Raw genomic sequence first — 11,311 nt, 5'->3', positions numbered from 1 at the left:
AGTATAGCAGCAACTGGATGGGTGATCTTTAATATTTTCTTCTTTTTTTTTTCCTTTGCACAAAGGAAGTTCAGAAGAAAAGCAAAAACAAAGAATTAAAAGTATCTTAGAATGATCCAATCAGGATTGGATGGTGTATGGATTTAGAGACTCAGAGTGCATTCGAGAGTGGATTTATTTGTGTAGAAGGTTGCTTAGGGTTATCTTCTTACTAGATCTATGCTGAGAGATAGGGCCAAAGTTCTTCCATCCATCTGCTTTTGTTATAGAAGGGAGGATGAGCTTGTGCATCATAATTAGTTTTCTTTGCTAGCCGAGAGCTGAGCAGGTCTGACAATTGACCAGCTTCTTCCCAATGGTGGCCCGAATAGAGATACTTGTGTAAGCCTTCTTCAAGACTTTACAATGAAGCATTGATACTAAGGCTATTAGATTGTTGGGTATCAGAGCGGCCTATATTACCTATCATATCTAGTTAATTAGGAACAACTTCGTGTTTGAGTCGAGAAGGCTATTTGCTAGATTCATCTTGGAGAGAGCCTTGAGTCAAGCTACTGAATTTGGTCATTTGTCATCGACTGATGTGGCCTTGAGGACCTTAAGTTCTTGGAACTCCCTATTTACTTATGTAGCAACTTGTAGGGTGTTCATCTCATGAGAACCTCCACCCTCAAGGTACACTATGATGGATAGCAAAGGAGTAGTGTTTGTTATCCATGTGTCGGGTTTGAGGTTTGCGGCTACGAGAGGCAAACATCTCCTCGATTCTACAGTCTTAAGTGCTAAGTTACGAGCAACCTAGATGGATATCATTTATGTGAGATCGATCTTATGAGTTTATTGCCTTATCATTAAGGAAGACTCAACCATCGTAATGGAATAAATTCATGGCCGAACAAGGTCTATTGCTAGTTATTCACTCCTATATGATATTTGAAGGATGTTGTGGAATTGTGCTTCATTGATCATTAGGCATATCTATCATGAGGCGAGCAATGCAGTTGATTGGGTCACCTTCATTGTTGTGAAGTACTCTGAAAAGGTGATGTGGATAAATATGGGGTTGTCCTGCTGCCATTCCGTAATATTTTATTTTTCCATTTTTTTTGCTGTATTCATATTAGGCTTGAGTATCCCATCTTATAAAAACAGGAAAACAAAGTGCTTGTAGCATCATCCATCAAAATCCCAGCAAAATCAGATGGAATGGCATCACCATGCCAGAGAATAACATCCCGCCGCAACACTTAACAGCTAACTGATCCGCCACTTGATTGCCCTAATATTTTCCTCTCGATAAACACTAAATCTTGGCTCTGTGTCTTTCTCCATTAGAAAAAGCTAGAGATCACTCGTTATTGATCATCTTTCTATTCACACGGGATATGGAAATTGGTGTCGGTTAGGTGTGGGCCCTGTGGCCCAACTGACACCACAATAATCGCTCGCGTAGGGTGCCAATCTCTGCCATATTTGGCGTAAATTGAGTTACAAGCATACCATCAAACACACCATAAGATATCCTGGTTTGTCAGACAATGAATGCGAGGATATGCTACCAGATACAGCTCTATCCTTCTCTTACCAAAAAAAGATACAGCTCCATCCTTTTCTGGAATCCAGATATGGATTTTATCCGGATCCTATAAAAACAGTTAATACCCGTGCTGGGTGCGGGCGGCTTCCGACCTGAATCCAATCTGTGGATTCGGTGAATCCGCTGCGCTATCACCGTGTAAAAGAGAACAGAAAAATCTTTCAGCGGTTTGCCAGCGCCTTCCGACGACTTTTAAAGAGACTGAGGGAGGTGAACGTACGGCACGGTGCTTATATCTGCAGCTTGGCTTGGCCGGATTACTTTCGCGCGTGACCGGACGGGTACGGTAACGTTTCCAAAAGTACAATATTGTCCTCAAATAGATTATAAAAAAACAGGATATGCCATCATACTCGGATGTGTTACTTCGAAGCTGGGTGGTCTTCTCGATATTAAAAAAACATTTTGAGGGTAACTGGGTATATAAAATTAGAAAACGCTCCACGCGGCAAAACTTGTCGGGAGGTCACTTCCTCCCGAAAGGACGTTAAACGGACGTTACGGAACCTAGAGGCTCGGACGTACCGAAGCTCGGACGAACGTTAGACGTGCTGATATAAAATGGAGCTCCCAAGTCTCCCTTTCTTCTGAATAGAGAGAAAAAGAGGGGCGGAGACGCAATTTCCGGAGTGACTTTCGCGTGGAGAGATTGATTCTAGAGAAGAAGCCCTTCGATTTGGTGTAAGTTTCTCTGCGGATCGACCGTTTCTGGTTCTAATTAGTGCATTTGGATTTTTTTAAGGTTTGTGCACGATTTATTCGAAGTAGTTTTTAAATTTGATTAGAACTTAGGTTTTTCAATTTTGTGCTTAAAAACGTGTTGCCGTCCTTTTCCGTTTTCGCATTTGATTAGAACTTTTTTTTTTTTTCCTTTTCTTTTCGTGGTAAAGCTTGCGATTTAGGGTTTTTCTATATGAGTTTTGTTTCCCCTTTTCATTCGACTTTTTCCCTGGAAAATATCTTAGCCTTCTTTGAAGTCGAATACTTTACCTTAGTTGGGACCTTTTTCACATGCAGGAACGTGAATGTTAGGTTATTGATACCTAGGTTGGAGATTTCGAGCTCCAAGAAGGAATCTTTGGGGTGAAAACATATAAAAGAGGGAGTTTTTGTCGTGAATTTTGCTGAATTTACATAGCACGAGGTTTATTTTGGCAATGGGAGACCATCTTGTGTTGTACGTTGACCGTCTCATAGCGCCACAAACCATCGGAACGATACAAGAAAAGGAGGGTTCGAGTTCTTCTGGAGAACCTGTACATGCTTCCTTTGTTCCTTTGCCTTTACCGGTTGGGTCTACAAAGGGTAAGGAGGAGGAGAAGGAGGAACACATGGATGAAGATGATGAGGAGCCGCTTATTCAGATGGCAGAGTGTCGTATTTGCCAGGAGGAGGATCACATTAAAAATCTGGAGACCCCTTGTGCCTGCAGTGGCAGTCTAAAGGTCTTTATCCATGAAACCATTTTGTCTTGTTAGTTGAGTTATCAAGTTCATATGGATAAATGTTGATGATGGTTAATGATTGTTTTTCAACTGAAAAATTATGTTTTTGTTGGATAAATCATATGCATGTTATGCGTGGTTGAATTTCAAAGTTATGTTATTTAAGTAATTGTTGTATTTTTCCATAAACTCTTATGATGGTAGGTGAATGAATTATCATAGCAGCATTAAATTTATGGAGTCAAGGATCACACCCTTATAATGTGCTTCATTTTGTTTTTCACGATTTGTTGCAGAATTCCCACTTATGATGTATTGCCTTTTTCTCTTCTGTACTCTCTTTCTCTCTCTTTGTGGAGAAGCTGGATTAAAGTCATGGATTAAAGGAGGATGTTTTACCATTTCTGGGTCTTGTCATGATATGTTATATAATTTGGTGTGCCATGGTTTTTTTCTTGGTATTGGAATTTGTAGCATGTACGTCCATGTTTTCCGGTCCATACTCTGATCTTTTTTTTTTTTTCCCCAATTGTCAAGAATGTATTGTCAGTTACTTGATAGGAATGGGATGTTAGAAGTGGCACAAGAAGGAACTAAGATAAGTTAGAAGTGGCACTATTAGGAGGCAAGTTTTCATCTTGGCTAACACATTGGTTTTTGGTGATATATATTTAGAGTCATGAAATTCTATTTCATTCAATACAAACCATTATGTCTTGAGATATCAGCCAATAAGATATCAATCTATGATTCAAGATTTTTCTGTCTTTGCTTTATTACCTTTAATTGTTTTTAATAATTAAAATTCTAAATCAAAGGCCCGGTTTAGCTCTGCTGCAAAATGGAAACCTGGTTTCTGCTAGGGGGCCACCTCTCAAGAGCATGTTTAGGTCTGTTGCAGAGTGGAAACTTGGTCTGCAAGAGGCCTGGCTGAAAATACATGGCTGACTTTGGGATTCATGTTTGGGATCATGTGCTCAGAAGAGCAATGAAAACTTACCAGAGTGCCATACGAATCTTGAAGTCTGTATATCTTGCAGGCATTACCATAACAGAAACTGAATTTGCTTTGCACAGGTGACCCACACCACACCCCTAAATTATATCTTAAAATTTTAGCCAATCCTGATTTCGCTAAATTGGCCTAGATGTTACATCTCAGTCCTTGAATATCAACCAAAATTTTACATTTTCTCAGTGCTTTCCATGCACTATATTGGCTGAGATAAATTGAAATCCTGGTTCTTCTCAATGCGGGTCACTCACCCAGATGACCTCAACCTGAGGTTTTAAAGCTCAGTTCTGGTTTTGGTTTGGGTCTCCCCCATAGAGTCTTGGTTTCAACAGTTGAGTTGTTTCAGTACTTCCCTCCAAGTTTCGGAGTTTCAGTCAAAAATTCAGAAAAAAAAAACAAAAAATAAAAAATTGAGAAAAAAAGGAAATCAAGACAATCTATTTCACATCATCTTGTTGTGTTGTGAGTCATTTAATATCATAATTTATGAAGTTTGGATAGTTTTAATCTGGATATATTGAAGCTTAATGCATTGATTAAAAGATATCTTCTCTCTCCAAATAGTTGCATTGCTATCTCTACAACTTGCAATGTTCTTAAAATTTAGTATGCACATGCCTCTTTATAGCTGACATCTTACAATGCTTTCTTCCTAAACAGACTACTTCCTTACAATCCTTAGCTGTGCTGCAACCTTTCAAATCTGACATCACATAAACATGTTATAGCTGATTCCCTGATGGATAGAAGTCTATTGAATAAGCATATCAATGAACAATGTTTACGATTGATATATAGTGCTAATGAATTATATAGAATAATAAACACTGATTATTAAGAAAACACATTGCTTTTTTTTTTTATAATAAAAAAAAGCAATTTTCGTTGGTTTTGACCATAACTGTCTGAAACTGGTTGAAACTGACCAAAACTGGTTGAGATTGACTGAAACTGACACTGATGGAAAATTTTGGCCAGTTTCTTATTGGTCTTGGCTGAAATCTGAACTTGAAAACCTTACCCAAATCTCAGCATTTGGAAACTTTGGTAGGATGATAAAGTGGCGACTGCTGTGTCATAGGTTATGATTGCCCTAGCTAACAGGAAGGGCAGACAAAGGAAGTCTTGGACAGCTGTAGTGAAAAATTGATGTGAAATTTAAATCCCAAGAGAAGTATGGCTACTTAGAAAAAAGTTTTCTTTCCCTCATGTCATATTAATATTTGGCCAGACTCATTACTCACCAGGCTGAAAATTCTCACTTCTTGAAATTTAGTTCAGCAATCAAATATGCTTAGAAAATTAAAAATCTTTAGCTTTAGCTTTCCGAAAAATGTAGATTTTTTTAAAAAAAAAAATTAATTTCGTGTTGATGGTGAGATGCCATAAGTTCTTTCCTTTGGTTTCATGCCTTTGGCTGTCTCTTCCTTGTACTAAACTGCAGACTTAGATTCTCTTCCATGTATAGTATTTTTTTTTTTTTCTGTAGAAAATTTGATTTTCTGTTGTAGCTATCTTTTTTGTTTTGGAAATAAGTGCTTTTGTTATGATTATCCTGGACCTAAAACTCTACTGCTTGCTTTCTGATATCTTTTTAAATCCGGCTGTTTATTAATTTACTGATGTAGAATGTAAACTATATTTATTGATTTCTCTCCAGTTCATAAACAATAATTTTTAAGTATTCTTTTCTTTATGGTATATATGACGTGGATGTTCAAACTTAATCTACAATTTTGTTGTATACAGTATGTTCATAGGGCATGTGTGCAGCACTGGTGCAATGAAAAAGGAGATATAACCTGTGAGATCTGCCATGAGGTGAGTCACAGATCTTACTGTAGTTTCTGAACATCCAACTTTAATTGATGTGCTACAGTTAGTCAGTTATATCTATGAATGTTAAAAGAACATGAATCTCTCTCACTCTGTGTGTGTGCATGTGCGTGTGTGTGTGGGGGGGGGGGGTCTGTCTCTGATAGTACACATAATGGCTGGTGCCTTATTATTTCTAGGAATGCCCATCCAATCATTTAATGCTTAAATTATTATTTTTGTGTCTCTACTGCATCTGTCTTTATTGCATGACGTAGAATTTGAGTGCATCGAATCATAATATTTGGACAACTTTAGGAAGTATTCTCTACAATAATATTCTCTCTCTCTCTCTCTCTCTCTCTCTCTCTCTTTGTATGTGTGTGTGTATATATATATGTATGTATGTATATATATATATGCACGCGCGCGCGCGCACACGCATATATATATATATATACACACACACACACACTCCGGTTGATCGGATCCCAATCTATATCCGGTCGACTCCCTGGCCGTTGGATTGGCACGCATCTCCAAGACTCCCTTGAAAGCAAACCGAGGTCTTGGAGATGTGCGCCGATCCAACAACTGGGGAGTCTTGGAGATAGACTGGGATCCGGTCAACCGGAGCCCAGTCTCTCTCTCTCTCTCTCTCTCTATATATATATATATATATATATATATATATATATATATGTATATTCGTATTTTAATTACCTTCATGTTTGGAATGATATGGTATTTACTGTTTTGACCTTTGACTTGAATATACTAAAGAGCATACTGTGATAAAATTGAGTTATAAATTATTGAATAAATGCTGACAGTGTAGTATTCTTTTGACACAGCCATACAAGCCTGGGTATACCGCACCTCCCCGAGCAACCCCTGATGAGACCACCATTGACATCAGGCAAGTTAGCTCTATGTGTATCATCAACCCACTCAAATGTTCTCAGAGAATTGTTTGACAGTTTTGAATTAGTCTCAGCTTGCTGTATCATGTTGATCATGTATCTGTACCATTTGGATCTGAATTTCAATTGTCATGTGTGAAACCTACTGTTCTTATGATACATTTTGCTGGAGTTGCAGTGGAGGTTGGACCATCACTGGTGCCCCACTGGATTTGCATGACCATCGGATCCTTGCGATGGCAGCAGCACAGCATCACTTCCTTGAAGCCGAGTATGATGAGTATGCTTCTACAAATGCTCGTGGTGCTGCATTCTGCCACTCTGTTGCTCTAATTGTAAGCCCTTATCAATATACCAACAGATGCTTTTGTTTTGTGAGGAAATGCAGTTCTTAGGTTTTGATTCATCCATGCTCTCGTTAATTTATTATTTATTAATGTAGGCACAAATTCTATGGAAATATGAACTTGCTTTTTTAAAGAAGATCTTTAAAATTGCAAAAGTTGTATGGAAACTAGTCCGTAGATTCAATTAATTTTTTACTTTCCCTTATCTTTATTTTATGAATTAAAAGCAAAGGGAATTTTTTCTTGTTGTGTATAATAAGATTTTTCTTTTTTTTATTGACCCATGCGGCTTTTTTTTTTTCTTGTTGGGTTGGGGGTGGGGGTGTGGTGGGTTGTTTGGGTGGGTGAGTGGGTTTTGGTTGGGGGGGGGAGTTGGATCCATGTTACAGATTACAACACCACCTTAAGTCTTGGTGAAATAATCATCATGCCCTGCATGTAGAAATGTTTGTTAGAACAAATTCATGGGTTTCTCTTTTGGTCCAGCTTTTGGCTTCTCACAGAATAAACTGGGAGCATAATCTTTAAATCCATTAAGTACAACATCATGCCTTTTAGACAGTTTTTTTTTTCCTGTTGATTTATCATAGACCATAGCTTAAAGGATTTAAAGCTACATTTGTTATTAAAAAGATCTGTTCATATAAGCCACACTGTTTGAGAGTTGGTCACCAGTAAAAGGATCTCTAATATTGCCTTTTAAGTTTACTTCAATATTGATGCTGAAGAACTTGAATTCTTTTCCTTGTTATAAACTCACTTTATTCTCTACCAAATTTATTTACCCAGCTGCAACTGTTCCCAATTTCAGAGCGCACCCACCACATTAACCCCCTTCCCCCACTTGCCTGCCTCTCCCCCCCACCCCCACCCCCCACCACCACCACCAGCACCAACCCACACACACACACACACAGACACTTTCTTCTCTGTCAAATTTATTTACCCAGCTGCAACTGTTCCCAGAAAAAAGAAAAAATGAAACGAAAAACAAAAGAAAGAAGAGAATGAAGGACATTTACTAAATTGCAAGAAGCACTAGTTTCAAAATTAATTGCTTGCTCTATTTTACTACTAATTTTCCAATTAGATCCGGTTTTGCTTATAATTGTTTCTTTACTAAGCAATCAATTAACCTATCTTTGCGTCTCAAAGCTAGTGGGTATTTGAGATGTATGCTCATACACATTGACTTTGTTGGGTGGCTTGCCCCATGCTTTGTCTTATTGTTTCTTCTGGATATCTTCTTTTAAGAAATGACATTCTCGTGAGATCTGTTGAAAATTACTTATGTCTTTCATTTGTCATCTTTTTGCAGTTAATGGCTCTTCTGCTGTTGAGGCATGCGCTGACCATTACCAATGGTGATGAAGATGATGATGCTTCCACATTTTTTTCAGTAAGTTAAAATTTAAAGTGCACCCTTATGGGATCTTTGTTCTGCCGTTTCCTTTTCCTTCTCCCCAGGTCTTATGGTATTTTTTTTTTCAATGTTAACAGCTTTTTCTACTGCGGGCTGCTGGATTTCTATTACCATGTTACATCATGGCCTGGGCCATAAGTATCTTGCAGCGTCGAAGGCAAAGACAGGTTAGCGTATTCCTAGAGAAAATAAAACCATCATCTTATTTATAGCTTCCCCTTCATCCTTTTAGTTTGCCCCTCTTTCTACCATAAAATTGTAAACTGTATTAAATCATATTTTTATGTCAACGGTTCATGTATTAGAGGACAAAAGAAAAAGGTTTATGACAGCTCAGACTGGACTGTACTAGACCTTGTATTAGATAATCTGGGTTGTCTTTGAGGCCCAGGACTAACTCAGAATGATTAGGTCTCTAGAATCAAAATTATGGATTTTGAGCATTTTTGACTGTTTATAGAGCCAAAATAGGCACACTCAGTGGGCAAAAAGTGGAGGTCTGAAATCGGTCAAAAGTCTGATTAGGGTCTTGTAGGTGCATCCGTATTGAATCGCTAAGTTATCATATATGGTTTTTTACTTCATCTGTTTATTAAAAGATGTTGAGCATTAGTTAGTTTTTAGATGATTTGCCAAAAGCTTATTTGAATTCTCTCATTTTGTCATGCAATTGAAAAGTTTACATTTGAAATGATACTGATGACAAAGTCAGGTTCATAGTTTGTCTAATCAATTTTCATTGTAATGGCGTTTGACTATCGTGCTCATCCTGTGGTCTTTCTGGATGGAGAAAGTTATCTGGTGCTTGAATTCAATATCCATACTTGAAACAATGTTGGGAGAAGACGGTGTCAGCTAGTCTCTTGTTTCAATAAGTGACTTGGGTTCAATGACGCCCTCACTCCGATTCTCAGCTGTGCTTTCACTCATCCTAGTTCTCGGAAGGGAAACCAAGTTAGTGGAAAGTGATTTGATTGTGATACAGGTTACCTAATGATGCTGTGTTTTATCTTCATGCTTTCAAATCTTATGATATTCTATGAACTGATTTATACATTTATTGCGAAGGAATTTGTGTTGTCTTATTTGAGTGAATAAAATGCTTTAAATAATTATGAATTCACAATACGAGTCTCTCCTCTTTTATTGCTGCTTGAAGAAATGCATCTGACTGTAAGTTGCCATCTCCAATTTATCAGGAAGCAGCTGCCATAGCAGCGACCGAAGTGGCGCTCATACTGCGGGCAGGGCAAGCAAGAGGCCTGCAGTTCGCCATAGCACCTGACTCGCCTGTCACTCCCCAACAGGACCTTCATCAATAGGGTTTCTTTGCCATACAAGCTGGGTGAAGCTTTGAGACAGGTTGCAGCGGCAGCAATTGTGACCCAATTTTCTGAAAAGAGAAGGACACCCTTTTTCTCTGTTATTGATGAATCTCCGATTTCACTTCTTAGATTTCGAAACCTTAAAGAATGTCCTGTAAATATATTTCAAAATATCATGAGCTTGTTTTCAGATTTCAGATGTTAACAAAGGAGAAAAATGCGAAAAAGCATGTTTGTATATTTTCTTATTGTTATGATGTGAAGATATGCAGCTGTGCTGAGGTCCAGCTTCTTTTGAAAGGCGGGGGTTCTACTTCATTCTTTATTGGATGGTCAACAACACATCATATTATGTTACTGGATCTAATTAATTTATTTAATTTATGTGCCAAAAAAAGGTTTTTACGTTTTTATTTGCTTCATCCCAGACTCGTCCCAACCTATCTTATCTAACTTTACCTATCTTGCTTTGTCCTGAGGTGGCTATGGGTACATGGTTCCAGTTGCAGGGTGGGTGTGGGTAGTAATACATCTGACCCATATTTGCTCCATTGCCATCTCTAATCTTCGAGCATATTTAGTGACGCTATACTAATGTCATGGTTTGCGTAAGCTTATGTTAGCAAACCTGAGCCTATGAAATAGTTTCAGCTAGAAGTATAGATTCTGGATATTTTGGCTGGCATCAGACTAGATTATGATGGAAGAAATGAATGCTTGCTTATGTTTTGCTTTATGGAAAGCATATGTATAGCTTTGATTTTGATATGCTTGCGTAGCAGGCTGGTTTTATCACGAACATTTTAATGATCTTGTTTTCTTGTTTATTGAGTGCAACTCAAAAATGTGCTGCTTTAGGGTTTTCATATGCTCCGACTTGTAATCTACTCATGCATCGACACTCGATTTGGAACTCGGTGATCTTATCGGTCATGTTTCTTCTAATGATCTTTACTCCAGTCAAAACCTCGGTGGTGATAGTGGATGGTAGATGAATTTTCGCATGCTTTATTATTTACAAAACTTTTGCTATTATTAATATATGGAATGTGTCTTTGGACTTTCTAATCGCTAGGGTGGAAGACTATTTTTTTTTTTTTGGGTACAAAAAGGTGGAAGACTTAATCTTACGCTATCTGCAGGATTATTGATTAGTTATATATGTGATGCCTTTTGGGTTATCATAGACATGTTTAGCTTTATCGGTTTCTTTTGCAATAAAATCATATGGGATCTTGGGTTGGTGGTGCTTATAGTTCCAAGGGTATGATATAAGAGAGGTATCATACGTGTCCTAAAAAGAGGGCCCTCAATCTTGTGCTGGTCATAAAACTTAGGCTTCCTTCGGGTGTCATTTCATGTTTTTGGTGTTGCATTCCAGAGAAAACAAGTGAAAAGAAGTGATCCGGTGATATCAAGAT

At 38.0% G+C, this 11,311-nt stretch overlaps 1 protein-coding gene across 1 annotated transcript; it reads left to right on the top strand.

Moving 5' to 3' along the window:
- The first annotated feature begins 2,138 nt into the window (after window positions 1-2,138).
- LOC105058313 (uncharacterized) lies at window positions 2,139-10,130 on the top strand. The gene is made up of 8 exons (XM_010941190.3): window positions 2,139-2,278; window positions 2,615-3,042; window positions 5,807-5,878; window positions 6,727-6,791; window positions 6,974-7,130; window positions 8,461-8,541; window positions 8,643-8,732; window positions 9,765-10,130. The coding sequence occupies exons 2-8, from the start codon at window positions 2,755-2,757 to the stop codon at window positions 9,885-9,887; spliced, it is 876 nt and encodes a 291-aa protein (XP_010939492.2). The 5' UTR covers window positions 2,139-2,278; window positions 2,615-2,754; the 3' UTR covers window positions 9,888-10,130.
- The last annotated feature ends 1,181 nt before the right edge of the window (window positions 10,131-11,311 follow it).

Source organism: Elaeis guineensis, chromosome 15 (genome assembly GCF_000442705.2).
Source record: "Elaeis guineensis isolate ETL-2024a chromosome 15, EG11, whole genome shotgun sequence".
Classification (NCBI taxonomy): domain Eukaryota; kingdom Viridiplantae; phylum Streptophyta; class Magnoliopsida; order Arecales; family Arecaceae; genus Elaeis; species Elaeis guineensis.
This window is presented reverse-complemented; position numbering and strand designations above follow the sequence as displayed.

Excerpts from the sequence above, each read along its gene's own strand:
- LOC105058313 (XM_010941190.3), top strand. The coding sequence starts at position 2,755 with ATGGGAGACCATCTTGTGTTGTACGTTGACCGTCTCATAGCGCCACAA. Across the intron at positions 6,792-6,973 it reads GAGACCACCATTGACATCAG|TGGAGGTTGGACCATCACTG; the intron begins GCAAGTTAGCTC and ends CTGGAGTTGCAG. Across the intron at positions 8,733-9,764 it reads AGCGTCGAAGGCAAAGACAG|GAAGCAGCTGCCATAGCAGC; the intron begins GTTAGCGTATTC and ends CCAATTTATCAG.